The 20,994-nt window shown below is 46.5% G+C and overlaps 1 protein-coding gene across 2 annotated transcripts in view; it reads left to right on the forward strand.

Moving 5' to 3' along the window:
- The window catches only part of LOC121571143 (disintegrin and metalloproteinase domain-containing protein 12), a 168,457-nt gene that overhangs the window by 146,272 nt on the left and 1,191 nt on the right, over nt 1-20,994 (forward strand). The window contains exons 13-21 of one of the 2 annotated variants that reach the window (XM_041882461.1): nt 2,808-2,897; nt 3,234-3,429; nt 3,870-3,978; nt 4,522-4,720; nt 5,015-5,092; nt 9,263-9,371; nt 9,717-9,903; nt 15,485-15,587; nt 16,990-17,238. In XM_041882461.1, the coding sequence (XP_041738395.1) occupies nt 2,808-2,897; nt 3,234-3,429; nt 3,870-3,978; nt 4,522-4,720; nt 5,015-5,092; nt 9,263-9,371; nt 9,717-9,903; nt 15,485-15,587; nt 16,990-17,238 (1,320 nt within the window). The remainder of the gene's footprint in view (nt 1-2,807; nt 2,898-3,233; nt 3,430-3,869; nt 3,979-4,521; nt 4,721-5,014; nt 5,093-9,262; nt 9,372-9,716; nt 9,904-15,484; nt 15,588-16,989; nt 17,239-20,994) is intronic. The other variant, XM_041882470.1, reaches the window with a different exon arrangement.

Here is a 20,994-nt window from a genome sequence, read left to right on the forward strand (position 1 = left end):
ATGATATTACAACATACCTGCAGAGAGTTGACAAAAACAGGTTGTAGTGTCAGCTCTTGCGCACATGCTCTCGCGCACCTGTCAGGGCACAGCAAACCATTAAGTACATGGAAACAATACGCCATCATACTCCACAGGCTACATGGCTAACCTAGCTAGCGAGCTACAGTAAATACAACTTTTTAAAATGCACTCATGCATGGCAAATATAATTATATACAATGAGAATTGCAGCAAAATATATTTACACAAATGACAACTTTACTCCCACTTAAAGAACATATTGACATGTTTTTACACTTAAAATAGAGGAGCAGAGGACAACATACCTTCTCCCAAGGATAGGCAGACAAGAGAGGACGATAAAAGGGGAAGCAACAGGTTACCAAACAAATGTACCAAACCAACCAAGGATGCACCATCAAACCTGACATTACACACTTTTTTAAACACGAGATAATATAGTTTAGTGTTTTTACATAAAATTAAATGACAGCAACCCAGCTGTGATAAAAGAATACACATACAATGGAATGTAAATTAATACAAAAATAAATGTATCACCTCTTGAGGGGACCCATTGACCCAGTCCTCTCTGCTCTATCAAAATAAGAGTCCTTTTGTACAAATGCCTGTGCATAATCTAGGGTAACAACATCACTCTGCCACATTTGCATACATATAGTTGTATGCCATGCTGTCAACATTATTATTTTGCCTCTAAGGCAATGAAATAGATATGTAAAACAATTCCATGCATAACATTACAAAACACTGGAGACCATCAGCTATTTGCAGCCATTTACTCAGACCCCTGTCAGCCTCCCATATGTGCCGAGCACTGCCCTGATACTGTGCCACAATGTCACATCCTGTTAATTTACTCATTAATCAAGTGTGCCGGCCAGATTTGTGACAATCCTAATAAACAAGAGGGTAATCAGGGCGAGGTGGAGCTTTCTTTGTCTGTGCCATCAAAACAACAGAGCACCACACTGACATGGCTGCCATGGGAACTGAAACCAGTCCAAACCAGTCCAGACCCACATCTGGGGAACAGGTACTGGAGCAGCATTCAGCATCACTCTAACTCACAACCACAGCAGCTGCTCTCACATCCCACAGAATATGATACATCCCTTTGGCACTGTGCTTAGGTGTTAGTCTTCAAACAGAACAACAAGAAAGCAGGTCATGAACCGGATGTGGGAGTGTTGTTGTTGTCATTGTTGTCTTAAGGATGACAGAATGGTTAAGGATACCGTTACGGAGGCTTTTGATGAAGATGCATTTGATATGCAGACAATTGAACTCTTTTAGCACTCCCATTCCATCATACACCCACATAATCTTCTCTCTGTATCCACTCCTCTCCGAGATGATTAGCTAATTTACTGCGGCATCCAATGACTAAACTAATAAACAGAACATATCTGTGCTCTTGAGTCTACTCGGATGATACACACTGATGTCATTCGGTCTCCAGTGTTTACAGATTTGTCAAGTAATGATGAGACCAGTATCCCCTCAATTACAGTATGAGGTATTTCCAATCAGGCAATGATTAGAACGCCGTAATACCAGCTGTGTGGTTTGGGTTGGCATATTGCCGTTCCATTACCCCCCGTGCCCCTCCGTGACCCGGTGATGTCACCACGGGCCCAATAGGCTGACGTCAGGCCACAAGAGCACAGCCAATCCCATAAAATTCCCTTCAACATTGAAGCAGCAGCCAACTAAGCCACCTCTAGTCCTGACCCATCAGCATCAACACGTCGTCAGACCAGAGTCAACACACCAGGGCCTTGTTGGGAAGTAAAGACAAAGGAGAGATGGTGTAGCCGGGACTCTGCTGTGGCCTGGAAAATAATGTTAATGGAGTTCAGCCTCTAATAAAATATCTAAAAGGGATTTCAACACTGTTCTGTACTCTTTAACGCTGTCCTTTACTCCTTTAATCTATCACATTAACCATCTACTTCTACCTCTCTCCCTCTCTTAATCCCAGTTAATTTCTCACTCCATCACCTATCTGCCTCTCTCTAACCCCCCTTCGTACACTTCATCTCTTTCTCTCTGTGGTCGGCTCAACTTTTCTTTTCATTGTGTTTCAGTGTTTGTAATCTCCAGCACTCAGGAGCCTCAAAGCCCCACCAACCTCACCACACCCTCCACCCACTCAAATACCTCTACAACATCCTTTCACTACCTTCACCTTCAATAAAATCTCAAACAATGTCCCCTTACCCTACCACACCCCAACCTACAATACACCCTAAACTTGATCTGTGTCTCTCCACATCCACCCACCCATTGTATAGAATGCACATCAATGGACATTAAAACAGAATGCTGTTTTAACACCAGAGCGAAGCCAATTCCGAAACATATGAGCCCCGTACAGGGACCGAAGATATGTTTACCCTGACAGCGAATGGGCTCTCTCCTGTCTGTTTGTGCCATAGTATTGTGGTCCTCTATAGTGGTCCTCTGTAGCTCAGCTGGTAGAGCACGGCGCTTGTAACGCCAAGGTAGTGGGTTCGATCCCCGGGACCACCCATACACAAAAAATGCACGCATGACTGTAAGTCGCTTTGGATAAAAGCGTCTGCTAAATGGCATATTATTATTATATTATATTATTGTGTCTCCAGGCTTTAGCTCACAGCGTTAAGGGGCTGTGCTGTGCTCTCCCTGACCAACTGACCTGGAAGGCTGATCTGACACGAACAAAGCAGCAACAACTGAGAGTCGGGGGTCCAGACCGATAATGAGGTCCATTTGTTGTTTTGTTTTGTGTCTCTCAGGAATGCATGAACCCCTGCTGCAATGCCACCACCTGCACCCTGAAGGGAGATGCCGTGTGTGCCCACGGACAGTGCTGCGAGGACTGCAGGGTAAGACTGCTCTTTCTGTTTCTATCTTTCTCTCCCTCCCTTGCACTTTTGCTCTCTCAGGCTGTCTTTTCTCCCTCTTTCCTCCCTGTCAAAATGACAAAAAGCGTGGGAATCTAATTCTCTCTGCTCCATTGGCATGTGTTACACAAGAAAGAGTTTACAGTAAAAAAAAAAAAAATGTAATCAAGGTGTATTCAAGCACAGGGCCCTCCGCAGTACACAAAAGATGCCAAACATGTTCAATTTAGTTTGCCCTTCTGATTCCATTGTCATTGAGGTGTGTGTGTGTGTGTGTGGTTGTTTGTTTGTGTGTGTATATATATATTCTCTCTGCAGCTGAAGCCTGCTGGCACACCGTGTCGAGAGTCCAGTAACTCCTGTGATCTGCCAGAGTTCTGTACTGGTGCCAACCCCCACTGCCCTGCCAACGTGTACCTGCACGACGGGCACTCCTGCCACAAAGTGGACGGATACTGCTACAACGGCATCTGCCAGACCCACGAGCAGCAGTGCATCACACTATGGGGACCAGGTCAGTAGAGCGCCTACCAATGGACTAGAAGTCTTGATTCATGTTTTTGTCTTTGACAGTCTTCCATGTTTGGAGAGATAAGATGAGTACATCTGTAACTTTCCTTAACTCTTGAAGTAGCTAAGGAACAACTAATCCTAGCTTATAAATCAGTGTAATGTCAAGGGAGAGGCCATGCAGCACCTGGACAGCACAAGCTGACAGACATCATGTAAACAATCATTTTTATGAAGACAGGTTCCTCCTCAGTTGACTTGCCTTAACATCTGGTGGTCAGGGGTTACCTTTTGCTCATGTTATGCTTTGTCACATCTCTGACAGATCACATCTCGCTCTCTCCCTCTTCCCCTCCCTCTCTCACTCATTCTCTTCCCTTCTCACTCTCACTCTCCCCCCCCTCTCTCTCTCTTTCTATCTTCCTCTCTCTCTTTATCCTGCAGGAGCCAAACCTGCCCCAGGGATCTGCTTCGAGAGGGTCAACTCAGCAGGAGATCCTTACGGGAACTGTGGGAAGGACTCCAAAGGATTGTTTGCCAAATGTGAAGCCCGGTAAGACTGAGCAGCTGTTGTGATGTATGTCATGTCTATTGCCTTAAAAGCAAAAAGAGCTAGCTAGAAAGACCAAGGAATAAAACAACATTGTTTATCTGAATTGGTATTATCAAGAGTGCCAATCGACAATCAGCATGGCACATTATATGGGACAAATAGCCTTGGAAGGAACAATAATTAAAATCACAATTTGGAGATGGTAGAAGGCAAATTACAGTTTGAAGTATTCATGAACACTTTATGCTAATCATGTCGGCTAATTGTTCTTGGATCTCTAATCAAGCATTTGTTAATTTATGTAATTGCTTTAATGACTGGAGGACTGAGGGAGTCATTAGGGTGAGACGAAGGCTGTCTAGTTGTCTTTCATCTTTGGTTAAAATTACACACCATCTCTCACATGTCAGAGATTGTCAGTGTTTAACTTTATGCCTTGTCATTTGTGTGTGTGTGTGTGTGTGTGTGTGTGAGTGCGTGCGTGCGTTCGTGCGTGTGTGTGTGTGTGCGTGCGTGCATATGTGGGTTGTTTTCTTTACACAGAGACGCAAAGTGTGGTAAAATTCAGTGTCAAGGAGGGGCCAATCGGCCTGTGATTGGCACCAATGCCGTCTCCATAGAAACCAACATCCCTCTTCAGGAAGGAGGGAGGATCCTGTGTCGGGGGACACATGTCTACCTGGGTGATGACATGCCTGACCCTGGACTGGTTCTGGCTGGCACCACGTGTGGAGAGGGAATGGTGAGGGCACTCTGTAGGGCGCTGCACCTGTTATCAAGCAGAACTAGAGTGAGACTGTAGTCACCAGTGGTGGAGATAATGCCCAATCTTGTCTTGGCCCAATTCCAAACCAATCACTTACTCTCATCACTGGGATCAGTGGAATTAGGCCTCTTACGAAAGAACAGAGAATGGAATAGATATCAGTTCTCGGAAGATAGACTTTCCATTCTAGTTAACATCACATTTGGAGTACTACAGTACTTTACATTTGATAAATCATTTATTCAATATGACTCTTTCTCTGTTCCATAGATGTGTCTGAATCGTCAGTGCCAGAATGTCAGTGTGTTTGGTGTGCACCAATGTTCAGGGAAGTGCAGCGGACGAGGGGTGAGTACTCCATGTTGGAGGGTATCATTTTATGTTGAGTATCTAGAATGCAGTGACTTATTTCACTCTATTAGCTAAACACTGTTATCATGTCAATATTATTCACTTATCACAGCATCTTATTGACCTCAACATTGCATACAGTAGAGTAGTACAGTAGGCCCTTTACTCTGCTACACAGAGCGCCAATGTAGTTATCGTAGTTGTAGTTAACTCACCGCCCATGAGTTATGGCAGCTACTCCGATGCTTTACAATCAATCTTCATGGCTCCAGATAGTTTAAATCAATCCCATTTAATGGCATCATTGATGTTCTACTTAACGTGCCATCCATCATCTTTTGGCATAGAGAAGGCAGGCCAAACAGCACTAGAACATACTAGCAAGTAGCTGTAGTCTGGAAGCATTAAACTGCACTAGTCAAAATGCTCACTGATGTTTGAAGAGGTATTAATACTGCAAAGAGAAGCATTTTATGTTGTATTTACTTTGTTGTTTAGTTCAATGAATGAATGAATGAAAAGCAGAACCCTGGGCCAGATTTGCTTACAGTGACTGGCTTTTGAACCACTGCATGGTTGCCCCACCTTTAACAGAGGTGAATATAAAACACAGAATCAAAGCTGGAGTAAGAAATTGCCTTAGTTTACCTTAATAATTAAGTTTGATTGCTTCTTTGAATTTTTATTTGAACTTTAATTGGATGATGTATGATTAAAAAATGTGTTAAGAACAGGTGGAACTAGGTGGTGATGTCACCCCTTGTGTGCTGTAGCATTACTACTAACTACACATTAGTGTCTTTATTTATCTAAATTGAACATTATATATTGACTACATTCAGACCATAGAATTAGGAATTAGAATACTAGAATAGACATGAACCTTCTTATGATGGTACAAAGGTCAGACGTGTTGGTCAGAGTTGGTCAACCATGGTTTGCCAGTGCTGTGATAAAATATTGTTTAAAACAATGAATGTGAAGAATTCATCTGCACTGTATGTTTGTTAGCTAGCTAGCCAGACAGTTTTAGAGGAATAATTCCATTAATTTTTCAAATGAACTGCCAATATGCCAACATCCCATTCAAACAATGCAGTAAATCCACATCCATACAATGGCTCAAATCAGTTGATGATAGGACTTAGACAAGTTGTAAATGCAACAAGTACTGATATTGTATCATTATAGCCCTCACAGCATTCCAATAAAAAGAATATGGTCTGTTTACATACACTGCTCAACAAAATAAAGGGAACACTTAAACAACACAATGTAACTCCAAGTCAATCACACTTCTGTGAAATCAAACTGTCCACTTAGGAAGCAACACTGATTTACAATAAATTTCACATGCTGTTGTGCAAATGGAATAGACAACAGGTGGAAATTATAGGCAATTAGCAAGACACCCCCAATAAAGAAGTGGTTCTGCAGGTGGTGACCACAGACCACTTCTCAGTTCCTATGCTTCCTGGCTGATGTTTTGGTCACTTTTGAATGCTGGCGGTGCTTTCACTCTAGTGGTAGCATGAGGCGGAGTCTACAACCCACACAAGTGGCTCAGGTAGTGCAGCTCATCCAGGATGGCACATCAATGCGAGCTGTGGCAAGAAGTTTTGCTGTGTCTGTCAGCGTAGTGTCCAGAGCATGGAGGCGCTACCAGGAGACAGGCCAGTACATCAGGAGACGTGGAGGAGGCCGTAGGAGGGCAACAACCCAGCAGCAGGACCGCTACCTCCGCCTTTGTGCAAGGAGGAGCAGGAGGAGTACTGCCAGAGCCCTGCAAAATGACCTCCAGCAGGCCACAAATGTGCATGTGTCTGCTCAAACGGTCAGAAACAGACTCCATGAGGGTGGTATGAGGGCCCGACGTCCACAGGTGGGGGTTGTGCTTACAGCCCAACACCGTGCAGAACGTTTGGCCTTTGCCAGAGAACACCAAGATTGGCTAATTAGCCACTGGCGCCCTGTGCTCTTCACAGATGAAAGCAGGTTCACACTGAGCACATGTGACAGAGTCTGGAGACGCCGTGGAGAACGTTCTGCTGCCTGCAACATCCTCCAGCATGACCGGTTTGGCGGTGGGTCAGTCATGGTGTGGGGTGGCATTTCTTTGGGGGGCCGCACAGCCCTCCATGTGCTCGCCAGAGGTAGCCTGACTGCCATTAGGTACTGAGATGAGATCCTCAGACCCCTTGTGAGACCAGATGCTGGTGCGGTTGGCCCTGGGTTCCTCCTAATGCAAGACAATGCTAGACCTCATGTGGCTGGAGTGTCAGCAGTTCCTGCAAGAGGAAGGCATTGATGCTATGGACTGGCCTGCCCGTTCCCCAGACCTGAATCCAATTGAGCACATCTGGGACATCATGTCTCGCTCCATCCACCAACGCCACGTTGCACCACAGACTGTCCAGGAGTTGGCGGATGCTTTAGTCCAGGTCTGGGAGGAGATCCCTCAGGAGACCATCCGCCACCTCATCAGGAGCATGCCCAGGCGTTGTAGGGAGGTCATACAGGCACGTGGAGGCCACACACACTACTGAGCCTCATTTTGACTTGTTTTAAGGACATTACATCAAAGTTGGATCAGCCTGTAGTGTGGTTTTCCACTTTAATTTTGAGGGTGACTCCAAATCCAGACCTCCATGGGTTGATAAATTTGATTTCCATTGATAATTTTTGTGTGATTTTGTTGTCAGCACATTCAACTATGTAAAGAAAAAAGTATTTAATAAGATTATTTCATTCATTCAGATCTAGGATGTGTTGTTTAAGTGTTCCCTTTATTTTTTTGAGCAGTGTATATTTCAGAGGCTATTTATACAGAACATTTGTATAAAACCTTTATAAACTGTTTAGGTTGACTATAATTCCATTACATAATTTCTGATACATCACATGCCTTACATAAGTAAAAACAGGAAATGCATCACCTATGCCACTACTGCCATTAATTCCAATTAGACTGATTTTGGATTCCTCCCTGACCAAGATGGCTGCCATTTTCGCTCCATTATGGAACTTTGCGGGTTTATGATATATCCCCTCTAGTAATTTAATACGATCTCTATGACCCACATGATGTCACAAATATAACCAACCCAACACTGTAGATAAATCCAGAGCCAGGATGCATCTCCATATGTGGCTCTGTGTAGATGTCAGTCTATATAACATTATATGTGCATGTGTGTTTACAAGTGTACTGTAAAGTACGTTGTGGCATAATCCTATCACATCCATAGATCTCCCCTCAGGGGTTCTTATGTGTCCTTAAGTCTCCAGTCTTGACCTTGACCACCCCTGGCCCCAAACACTCCACACACATAAGGGAATGTCAGTCACTCCGATGCAGGCAGGGAAAGCTCTTCCCTGTTCGGGGCCAGATCCGATCTGGAGCGATCCCAGTCACAGGCCTCCCTGCAGCTGACAGCTGGACTCCATTATCCCTCTAGGGAATTCTGTTGGATCCTTCTTTCGCTTCGGAAAACTGTGTTTTGGAATGGGCTGTCCCCTGCACATGTTTTCTCCATCATGTTTGACACTGCACAGTCTATGGCGCCCACCACATGAAAACCGATGGGTCTGATGGAACGAGTGTGTGGTTTATTTGTAGAAGTAATTCAAGCATTTCAGATGTGGGCTGGGATCCTATTTTCATCTCTTTTCTGAGGAATTGCAGGCCAGTGGTACAGATGAATGCATCTCTCGTATGTCATGTGTGTCATAGGCAAGTACGATGCATACTGGTAGCTTATAAAGTACGTAAAAGAAGTAATGCATACTTGCCATAGATCGTTGCACTGTAGTCGCTCACTACATTTTTACATTTTAGTCATTTAGCAGAAGCTCTTATCCAGAGCGACTTACAGGAGAAATTAGGGTTAAGTGCCTTGCTCAAGGGCACATCGACAGATTTTTCCCCTAGTCGGCTCGGGGATTAGAACCAGCGACCTTACTGGCACAACGCTCTTAACCACTAAGCTACCTGCCGCCCACACACTACTGTGTGTCTGATGATCCCTAGAGCCTAGAGGCCTAGCACACAAGTCTCCCTGTACTCTGACCAGTGTCTATTGATAGAACACATGGTATAGACAATATTGTATTGTACAGGTGAAGACACGTCAACTGAATATTAACCAGCATGCATTATGATTCTAGGTGTGTAACAACAAGAAGAACTGCCATTGTGAGGAGCACTGGGCCCCTCCCTTCTGTGAGAGGGTGGGATTTGGAGGCAGCCTCGACAGTGGACCAATGAGACTGGCTGGTACAGTACACTACGTCCTCTTTATACTTCACTAACTTCACCCTCTGTTCCACTAACCTGGGCAGAGAGTAAGAAAGTTAGATAATAATCAGATTAACACCTTTAGCTGTACTTTCATAACCTACTCACAGCAAGTTAGAGTTTCTTTGAAGCGCTACTGAGCTCTCCAAACTTACAGACGGATCTACATCAGTCACCTATTCACCCTAGCTACATATAACTCATTACAACTAGATACGTACAACTTTCCCTGGAAATAATAATGTAAATAATGTCACATGTACTAAAACGCTGATGTGGCTTCTATTAACACGCTCTGTGTGTCTTGTTTGTGCTGTGATGTAGATGTGCGTGTGTGTGTATTAATGTGCGTGTTGTCGTATGTGACGTCAGCTGACAGCAGGGTGGTTGCTGTGGCAATCCTGGCCACCCTCCTCAGCCTGATGGGTGCTGGGTTCCTGGTATTCCTCAAGAGGAAAACTCTGGTCCGTCTGCTCTTCACCAACAAGAAGACCACCATGGATAAACTAAGGTACAGTAGGACACTTCCTCCAACACCTGTGTTTAATCTTATGTTCTGGATGTCAAGACAGAATACTTTTATAGAGATGCTTTCGTGTAGAGATTATTTTCTTGTAGAAATGACAGAGATATTGTTTCTAATATGCATTATGGTTCCAGGGTCTCTCTCTGGTGATTTTATGTGTTCACAGCGATAGTAACCTTGTGACTCCACTAACCATGTGAGAGAAAGACACATAGTCCTGCACATAGTCCTCACAATGGATGTGGGACATGTGTGTACAGAAGAAGTCCTGTTACTGTGTGTCTGTCACGGTTTCGGCCGAGGCTGCCTCTCTTCCTTGCTCGGGCAGGCTTCGGCGTTCGTCGTCTCCGGAATACTAGCTGCCACCGTTGAATGTTTCTATGTTCGTTTGCTTTTGTCTGATTGTTGTACACCTGTTTCTCGTTTAGTGTAATTAGTGTCCTATAAGTTCTCGTTGTGTTTTGTCTAGTGTTGTGTGTTATTGTCTTCACTGTCGTGGTTGTTGCTAGACGTATTTTGCATTTTGCTCGGTTGAGCTGTTCCTCCATAGTTTGGAGTGTTTTTTGTCGCACCTGTTTGTGCGCGCGTATTTGTTTCGCCTGCGTGCGGAGTTTCGCCTTCGGGCTATTTAGTGTTTGCACTGTGAGTATTCACTAAAGTCTTTGGAATATACTTCTGCGTCCTGCGCCTGATTCCACCACCACACCCACCTACTACATCCCTGACAGAATAACACACCTTCAAGTATGGAATCAGCAGGAGCCGCAGCAGCCCAGGCGACGCTGGAGGAAAAGGTCCGGGAACAGAGTGACCAGATCCTGCAGATGGGGTCCGCCCTGCAGGAGGTGATCACCACCATCCGAGGCTGGGGGACGCCTCCACCGCCATCCTCTCTGCCAGCACCATCGGCCAGTCAGCCCGTTCCCGCTCCGGAACCCAGGGGAGTTCGACTCTCGCTCCCGAGAGCCTACGACGGGACCGCGGCCGGGTGTCAGGGATTCCTTCTCCAGGTGGAGCTGTACCTGGCCACCGTACACCCGGCGCCCTCGGGACATGAGAGCGTGTCCGCCCTGATCTCCTGCCTTTCCGGGAAGGCGTTGGAATGGGCCAACGCGGAGTGGAGGAGGATCGACGCGGACACCATCACCTACGACGAGTTCTCCCGCCGCTTCAGGGCGGTGTTTGACCATCCTCCGGAGGGGAAAGCGGCAGGGGAGCGTCTGGTCTTCCTCTGGCAGGGGAGGAGGAGTGCCCAGGAGTTCGCCCTTGAATTCCGTACTCTAGCGGCGGATGCAGGGTGGAATGAGCGGGCTCTCATCGATCACTACCGATGTAGTCTTCGCGAGGACGTCCGTCGGGAGCTGGCCTGTAGGGACACCAGCCTCTCGTTCGACCAGTTGGTCGACATGTCCATCAGGCTGGATAACCTACTAGCTACCCGCGGACGTTCCGAGGGGGGTCCGTCCATTTCACCCTCCAGCGCCTCCGAGCCGTGCCCCATGGAGCTCGGGGGCGCTGGCGCTAGAGAGGAGGGGTCGGCTTACGAGGGGTCCATCTCCTGCACCAACTGTGGTCGGGGAGGACACACCGCGGCTAGGTGCTGGGGATGGCCTCCTAGGGGAGAGGACGACAGGTCCCGCACTGGGGATTCCTTCCAGGTGAGTAGGCGCCCCACTCACCCAGAGCTCTCTGTTGCACATTTCTGTATACCTGTGCGTTTTCCACAGGTAGCACCTCATTCCCAGCATAAGGCGCTGGTAGATTCAGGCGCAGCTGGGAACTTTATTGATAAGAAGTTTTGTTTAGCCTTAGGGATTCCCCTTCTCCCTGTTGATGTCCCTTTCCCCGTTCATGCCCTAGATAGCCGTCCGTTGGGTGCGGGCTTGATCAGGGAGGTCACTGCGCCACTTAGGATGTGTGCGCAGGGGGGTCATCAGGAGATGATTCAGTTATTTCTAATCGACTCGCCTGCGTATCCGGTGGTGCTGGGCATGCCCTGGTTAAGTACCCACAACCCATCTATTTCGTGGCGGGAGAGAGCTCTGATGGAATGGTCTGCCCAGTGTGTGGGTCGATGTTTGGGCGTTTCCGTAGGGGCTACCTCGGTGGAGAGTCCAAACCAGGTGCCCGCATTGCACGTTCCTCCTGAGTATGGGGATTTGGCTATTGCATTTAGTAAGTCGAGGGCGACGCGGTTGCCGCCCCATAGGCAGGGAGATTGTGCGATAGACCTCCAGGCAGGAGCTGCGCTCCCACGGAGCCATGTGTATCCTCTGTCTCAGGAGGAGAAGAAAGCTATGGAGACTTACATAGACGAATCTCTGAGACAAGGATACATACGGCCTTCCACTTCCCCTGCGTCCTCGAGTTTCTTTTTTGTGAAGAAAAAGGATGGTGGTTTACGCCCGTGCATCGATTATCGTGGTCTCAATCAGATTACGGTGAAGTACAGTTATCCACTCCCGCTGATTGCGACCATGACTGAGTCATTGCATGGGGCGCGTTTCTTCACTAAATTAGATCTCAGGAGCGCGTACAACTTGGTGCGCATCAGGGGAGGGCGATGAATGGAAGACAGCCTTTAGTACCACCTCGGGCCATTACGAGTATCTGGTCATGCCATACGGGTTGATGAACGCTCCGTCAGTTTTCCAATCATTCGTGGATGAGATCTTCAGGGACATGCAGGGGCAGGGGGTGGTTGTGTACATAGATGACATTCTCGTGTACTCGCCTACCCGTGTCGAGCATGTGGCCCTGGTGCGCAGAGTGTTGCGGAGGCTGGTGGAGCACGACCTGTATGTTAAGGCAGAGAAGTGTCTGTTTTTCCAGGAGTCGGTCTCCTTTTTGGGGTATCAGTTGTCTGCGTCAGGGGTGAAGATGGAGGTAGACCGGGTGTCAGCCGTGCGTAATTGGCAAACACCAACCACTGTGAAGGAGGTGCAGCAGTTTTTGGGGTTTGCGAATTACTACCGGAGGTTTATCCGGGGGTTTTGGACAGGTGGCAGCTCCCATCACGTCTCTTTTGAAGGGGGGTCCGGTGCGTCTGCAGTGGTCGGCCGAGGCGGACAGGGCGTTTGGGAGGCTGAAGGACCTGTTTACCTCGGCCCCGGTGCTGGCGCATCCGGATCCCTCTTTGCCGTTCCAGGTAGAGGTGGACGCGTCAGAGGCCGGTATAGGAGCCGTGCTTTCACAACGGTCTGGCGCGCCACCTAAACTCCGCCCCTGTGCCTTTTATTCTAAGAAACTCAGTCCGGCGGAGCGGAACTATGACGTAGGGGACAGGGAGCTGTTAGCCGTGGTACAGGCCCTAAAGGTGTGGAGGCACTGGCTTGAGGGGGCTCAACACCCTTTCCTCATTTTGACGGACCACCGTAACCTGGAGTACATCCGGGCAGCAAGGAGGCTGAACCCTCGCCAGGCAAGATGGAATATGTTCTTGACCCGGTTTACATTTAAGATCACGTACATCCCTGGGTCGCAGAACGGTAAGGCAGATGCACTGTCTCGGCGGTATGACACGGAGGAGAGGTCCGTGGAGCCCACTCCCATACTGCCGGAGTCGTGTCTGGTGGCACCGGTAGTGTGGGAGGTCGATGCTGAACTCGAGCGGGCGTTACGCACCGACCCTAGTCCACCGCAATGCCCTGAGGGTCGGAAGTACGTTCCGCTCGAGGTTCGGGATCGATTGATCTATTGGGCTCACACGTCACCCTCCTCTGGACACCCTGGTATCGGCCGGACAGTGCACTGTCTTAGTGCCAAGTACTGGTGGCCCACGTTGGCGAGGGATGTGAGGGTTTATGTTTCCTCCTGCTCGGTGTGCGCCCAGTGTAAGGCGCCTAGACATCTGCCTAGGGGTAAGTTACTACCCCTGCCCGTTCCACAACGACCATGGTCTCACCTCTCGGTGGATTTCCTTACTGACCTTCCTCCTTCACAGGGGAACACCACTATACTGGTCGTTGTGGACCGGTTTTCTAAGGCCTGTCGTTTGCTCCCCATGCCGGGTCTTCCTACTGCCCTGCAAACCGCCGAAGCACTATTCACCCATGTGTTCCGGCACTACGGGGTACCCGAGGATATTGTGTCTGATCGGGGTCCCCAATTTACCTCCAGGGTCTGGAGAGCCTTTATGGAGCGGTTGGGGGTCTCGGTGAGCCTCACCTCGGGTTACCACCCCGAGAGTAATGGGCAGGTGGGAACGCGTGAACCAGGATGTGGGTAGGTTTCTTAGAACATACTGCCAGGACCGGCCGGAGGATTGGGCAAGGTACGTTCCCTGGGCCGAGATGGCCCAGAATTCCCTACGCCATTCCTCCACTAACCTAACCCCTTTTCAATGTGTGCTAGGTTACCAGCCGGTTCTGGCACCTTGGCAGCAGAGCCAGATCGAGGCTCCTGCGGTGGATGAGTGGGCGCGGCGCTCGGAGGAGACATGGAACGCTGCACACGTCCACCTGCAGCGGGCCCTCCGACGTCAGAAGGCGAGCGCCGATCTCCACCGCAGTGAGGGACCGGTGTACGCACCTGGTGATCGAGTCTGGCTCTCTACCAGAAACCTGCCCCTCCGCCTGCCCTGTCGGAAACTGGGTCGGCGGTTTGTAGGGCCATTTAAAGTCCTGAGAAGGTTGAACGAGGTGTGTTACAAATTACAACTACCCGTTGAATATAAAAGTATTAACCCCTCGTTCCATGTGTCTCTTCTCAGGCCGGTGGTAGCTGGCCCACTCCAGGAAAGTGAGATCAGGGAGACTCCTCCGCCCCCATTGGACATCGAGGGGGCACCGGCGTACTCCGTGAAGTCCATCTTGGATTCGAGACGTCGGATGGGGGGTCTCCAATATCTAGTGGAGTGGGAGGGGTACGGTCCGGAGGAACGGTGCTGGGTGCCGAGGAGAGACGTTTTGGACCCGTCTCTCCTGACGGAATTCCATCGTGGGCACCCGACACGCCCTGCTCGCGTCCTCCTGGTCGTCCCGAGGCCGGAGTCGGCGCACGTCTGGAGCCGCGCGTCAAGGGGGGGTACTGTCACGGTTTCGGCCGAGGCTGCCTCTCTTCCTTGCTCGGGCAGGCTTCGGCGTTCGTGTCTCTCGGAATACTAGCTGCCACCGTTGAATGTTTCTATGTTCGTTTGCTTTTGTCTGATTGTTGTACACCTGTTTCTCGTTTAGTGTAATTAGTGTCCTATAAGTTCTCGTTGTGTTTTGTCTAGTGTTGTGTGTTATTGTCTTCACTGTCGTGGTTGTTGCTAGACGTATTTTGCATTTTGCTCGGTTGAGCTGTTCCTCCATAGTTTGGAGTGTTTTTTGTCGCACCTGTTTGTGCGCGCGTATTTGTTTCGCCTGCGTGCGGAGTTTCGCCTTCGGGCTATTTAGTGTTTGCACTGTGAGTATTCACTAAAGTCTTTGGAATATACTTCTGCGTCCTGCGCCTGATTCCACCACCACACCCACCTACTACATCCCTGACAGTGTCTCAAAGCTGCAGCACCCAAAGAGATGTAGAATAGTAGTTAGTAGAAGACTAGTATAGTAGTTGAAATGTTACCTCTCTGTCTTCATAGGTCTGTTGGGTCCACCAGAGCAACCAGCCCCAGCCAGACTCAGTCCATGTACAGTTCACGACACAAGCCCCCAGCCAAGCCTCCAGGTGCCAGCGTATACAAGGTGGGTCTCTTTCTGCTGGAGTTAATGGAAAGCTGATTTTCCCTGATAGTCACTTTAGTAGAACACAGACTGTTACACGTGAGGGAGCTGGAGTTTTTCTCCCAACCTTCCCTTATGATCAATTGATTAGTATGGTTCACTCATAGGCCTACACAATGGATGATGTAACAAGTACACTTTGCACTGTATAAAAGATTGGGATATGGATATAGAGAGAGCTAAAACGTGTGTTAGCAAAGAAGTATTACAAACTAACTGCTGACAAACTAACGGTCACACACCATTGGATTTCTAATGCAATCATACTGTATCAAAACCCCAACAACACAACAGGGAATCAAATTGGACTGAGACTTGCCATGCTTAACTGAACCTATTCATTCCAGACTTATTGTCAAAACAATTTGACGGCTAAGCGTATAATTGATTTAGTCTCAGCGTCTCTCCCTTGAAGAAATATTAATGAGGCCAGTATTGCTGGCAGAAGGCTAAAGAAACTTTGATTGAGAGGCCGCACCATTTAAATGAAATGGTAATCATGGTGCAGTATCATTATAGGGCAGTGTATAATGGTTCTGCCTGAGATTTTAAAAAACATTGTATAGAGGGACACAGGAGAACAGAGTTGGAGAATCAAGTGTAAGAGGCAAATTGGGATGGACTTGTTTTTGAATTGATAAGCGTATGTGTGTGTGTGTGCGTATGCATTTGTATGTGCATTCCAACAGCCACAGTCGATTCCCATGGGGAACAGCTGGAGTGTATCATTGTGGTCAGAGTTCAGGGGTTAAGGGTTAGCTGGCTTGGGCAGGAAGGATGATTAACCCAGTTCTCTCTCCAAAACCAGTATCGTCTCCTCTAGTGAACATGACTCTGGCTCCTCAGCAGTATTCAGTCTACCTGCTGTTTAGTGTTTGCTCTGGCAGTCACCGTTCCCCCTGTCCAGATCTCCAGCAGACTCTCTGCAGGTCACCTGGCGTAGAGTAGCTACAGGCCAGGCCAATTCAGCCAGTCCATCCATCTCTTGTGCAATTGGGTTTATTCTTGAGGACTAACAGCAGTTCTGGATAGGCAATCTGGTGCTGGCTTTGACCGTTTCAATGTGTTAGATTCACTTAGGCAGTCAATAACAGAAAACATACTATGAAACTTGTTAATTCATAGTAATAGTACATCCATGACATAAAACATGGGTATAGTTTTACCCTGGGTTCTGGTTGCTGTGTCCAGCTACATAGGTCACAGGGGTTTGAAATGATTGTTTGGGAGACTCCAACAGGGAATAGGCTAAATGATCTGAGGAACAGCAGAGGGAGGAGAACATAACAGCTCAAGCCCTGACCAAAAACTCCAACTAACAGCTCTCGCTTCTCTACAACCCTCCCTCCCTCCATCCCCACAGCCATCCCACCGGAGTTCGGAGCCTCTCCTCCCTCCACACAGTTTAAATTCCCACAGCTTGCGGCGGCTGCCCCACTACCAGCCCATCCACATCAGCCACCCCATGCCTGTCTTCCTGAGTGTGGGACAGCAACCCCTGCCCCCGGTCCCACCCCACCACAGGGCCCTGCCGGCCCACACTGCCCTCTCCCCACCGCGGGCACCACCCTTCCACAGCCTGCCCCGACAGCAGCCCTACAGGATGGACCAGGTTAGTAGTCACTGTTCTGCCATGCCATCCGCTATGAATACAAATATCCAATGTATTTCCTGTAGGACTGCAAAATTAATCGAATGCACATCGAAATCGCAATATTGACATTTGCAATATCCATATCGCAAGAGATTCATATCACATGCAATATTTTGAAACGCCACTCAGCTGCGAGTAACGTTTGTTTTTATAGTTTACTCCATATTTATCTCTTCTTGCAGCTGCTTCCCACCAGCCCCGCGCGGTCATTCAAGTAGCTCAGTTCCTCCTCCTCGCTGTTAGATTCGCTATACATTTGTATGCTGTTCTGTTAGGTCAAATGTAGTCAACAGATTGTTCCAAACAAGAAAGATGCTGCTTTTTAATATAAATCATTATATTTCTAGGATTCAGTTCACCCAAGTGTTTTGATCTTTATCGCAAGTCAAATCGCAATCACAATATTTTGTCAAAAACATTGTGTTTGATTTTTTGCCAATATCGTGCTGCCCTAATTTAAAAAGTAGATTTATGAATTCACACAATCCATAACATTTAAAGAACATAAATTCAACAAGGACAATCGGAAATACGCATGCCCTCACTCACTTATTCGTAACAACTGCCTTCGGTCCCAATTCACATACTATTACACAATGGATAAGTAATGTACCATGCACACTAAATAGTGTGTTGCTATAACCATTGGAATGCATAGCTAAATAACACATTGCCGATCTCAACATGTAAACAATTCTACACAACAGCACACTGGGAAAAAAATTCTAGTTGTTTCAACTAATTATTATTAGGTAACTGGTTCCACAGCCTTTTTTACTTGAACGTAAAATAAATTGTTGGCTTATCTCCAACTTGAGAAAATGTATACAAAAATTCAGTCAACTTAAATTAATGTGTTTGCTCAACTTGTCTCATATTTCCATTCAACTAGAACTTATTATTTGAGCAAATAAAGGTTTAACTAAAAAAAGGCTGTGCAACTGGTTACACACACAGTGCTTTTAATATACAATATTTTCAACTTACATATTTGACACCAGTTGACATACATGATTACATTGTGCATGTCCATTTATACAGTAAGTTATACAGTATGTCCTCACCTGGGATTTGAACTCACAACCTTTTGGTTCATGGCATTCCGATCTTCCTGCTACACCACCATGTCTGTGTCAATTATCAGTTAATCTGAATAGTCTCTCATCATTGATTTTATTGACTTATTTCAGCAATTTAAGGGTTTTCTGTGTAGTTGTGTAATGTTGGTGGGGCATATTTACTCTGTTTTAATGTTACTCCTTAAATAGTTTTACTTGAGTATACTTTTAACAGAGCTGAGATTTAATTTGAAGTGCAAAGTGTAGCAATAGAGGTGAAATCAGTCATTGACACAGACATGGTGGTGTAGCAGGAAGATCGGTATGCCGTGAACGAAGAGATTGTGAATTAAAATCCTATGTGAGGACATGTTGAATAATAATTACTGTCCATATGAACATGCACAAAGTAATCATGTGTGTCAAATATGAAAACATTGTATGTCAAAAGCACTGTTTGTGTGTGTGTAACTAGTTCCACAGCCTTTTTAGTTAAGATGGCCAAATAAAATGTTTTTTGTTGTCTGAACATATGAGACGAGTTGAGCAAACACATAATTTTTGCTTAAGTTTTGTCAAGTTGGAGCTAAGTTTGGGCCAACTAAAAATGTTAAGTTCAGGTAACACTTGAGTAGTTGAGTAAACAACAAAATGGTTTGGAACCAGTTACAAACAACTAGATATTTTTTACAGTGTGCACTTTATCCTTACAGTTCTCCATGTTTTCCACAAATCCTGTTTTGTGCTGAGCCAGCAGGGCTGTGTATAGAGTATGTAAATCCATCTGTCTGCTCAGGGCTCACGCAGGCAGGTGATCTGTATGCGTAGAGCACCATGTAAGATGTCCGCGGGTTTATAAGGTGCAGAGTGCACTGGCAGATGCTGTAAAAAAAAAGAAAGAAAGGAAGACGTTAACTTGGAGATGTTACTTTTCTCTCTGGTGTATAAAGCACATAACTACTTCCAGATGTAAAGGAACAGCATGTAAGAGATGGAGAGAGACAGATATAGATCCAATGCATCCCCTTCTCCTGAGATACTCTCTGTTGAGGTATGTGTCCATAGCAGCCTAGCACAGTTCAGTTCCCCATGGTAAAAACAAACAAAGGATGGTATATGTATATCCAAAGCACTGATTTTTTTTTTTTTTCTACAATTGTAAAGTGACTTTGGATCCTTGAAAAGCGCTTTATAAGTCCAATGTATTATTATTATTATTATTATTACTCAGGTTATCTTGTACTCAGGCTCTCTTGTACATATTTATCTTTGAAACAAAACTTTTAAAATGATGAAATTCTAACTTGTGAGCTGTATATTCATGTGGTACCTACAACCCAAATGTCCACTATGCTATCTAACAACCCAAGGGTCATCAGCATGGTCTAAATCAGGTTTCACAGTTCAGGCAAAAGGGTACATCTTGACTTAGGAGGTCTGCTGAGGGGCACAGTTGGTGGTGAATGTGGGGGTCCATATTATGTCATATGGTGTCCAAGGTGACCTCTCTCCTACATAGACTCCTGCAGTATTGGAGTATCTGATCCAGAACAGAGAGGTAGACACACAACACTTGAGGTATAAGATGCCCTTAACAACAGATCAAGTATCAGATTACCCTACCCCTTAACTATCAGAGAGATTAAAACCTATCTGATGCAGGATCAGCGATTAGAGGTGACTTCTACTTACTTGGAGCCACTCCAGGCTGGAGAGAAGGCTTCAATCTGATTAGGTCTTTATTTCAACCTCTCTGGCGCCTCTCTGGTTTAACAGCATCAGGAGACGATTCAGCTGCCATCCCCAGTAGGTGATCTTATTCTTTGAGTTTAGAGTTTCGAAAGGCAAATTGAAGCAACAAACAGACCGCTGTTTCACAAGAAGTGGTCTCCACTGTTTGTCCTAATACAATTTAACTGAGTCCAAGTCACAAGTCTTTAGATGTGGTTTAAGCTACAAGACATTAACACTAGTACTGTAGACTCAGTCAAATGTGTTTTTATTGGGGCAGTCGTATCTGGTCTAAGAGCTTGATCGACTACAACGGAGTAGCCTCTAATGATGACATCACTGCACTATGCCATGCCTACCTGCCACTGCCATCTATGCATGGTCAAACCACTCACTTAATGGAATAATAATCTTTCACATCAGGGGGTCACAGTTATTCAAGCATGGTTGATGTAACTCACCTTCTTGCTGACACGTGAAACATGACAGAGCTGGAAGTCCCTACAAAGTCATCCAGGACGCACTTTCCGCCCTTAAAGGACAAGCTCATATTTGTTATGTAAATGGCATGTTATGGAAGTGTCCAGACACTTTTTTTGCGATTTCACTTGGTTTTGAGAAACCCCAACCAGCGATATACCTTCTCATGTTCATTCTGCAGTGCCAGGGCACGGATAATTTTTTATACAAAAACTCCAAAACACCCAAATACATCATTTTAGAAACATCAACACTCTCAGTATAGTGATGTAGGTCATTAGATGTTATACACATTAAATTGTGTCATTACGAACTTTATCTTCAACGTTACATTCCATTTTGTTGGACTCAAGTGATACTTTTCCTTGTGCGAGCATGCACTTGCTTTCTCGTTCCCATTGTGGTGATACAGAACGATGCTGAAACTCAGGTTTTTCACTTTTAA

The sequence above is a fragment of the Coregonus clupeaformis genome, chromosome 1, assembly GCF_020615455.1.
Source record: "Coregonus clupeaformis isolate EN_2021a chromosome 1, ASM2061545v1, whole genome shotgun sequence".
In the NCBI taxonomy this organism is placed as follows: Eukaryota; Metazoa; Chordata; class Actinopteri; order Salmoniformes; family Salmonidae; genus Coregonus; species Coregonus clupeaformis.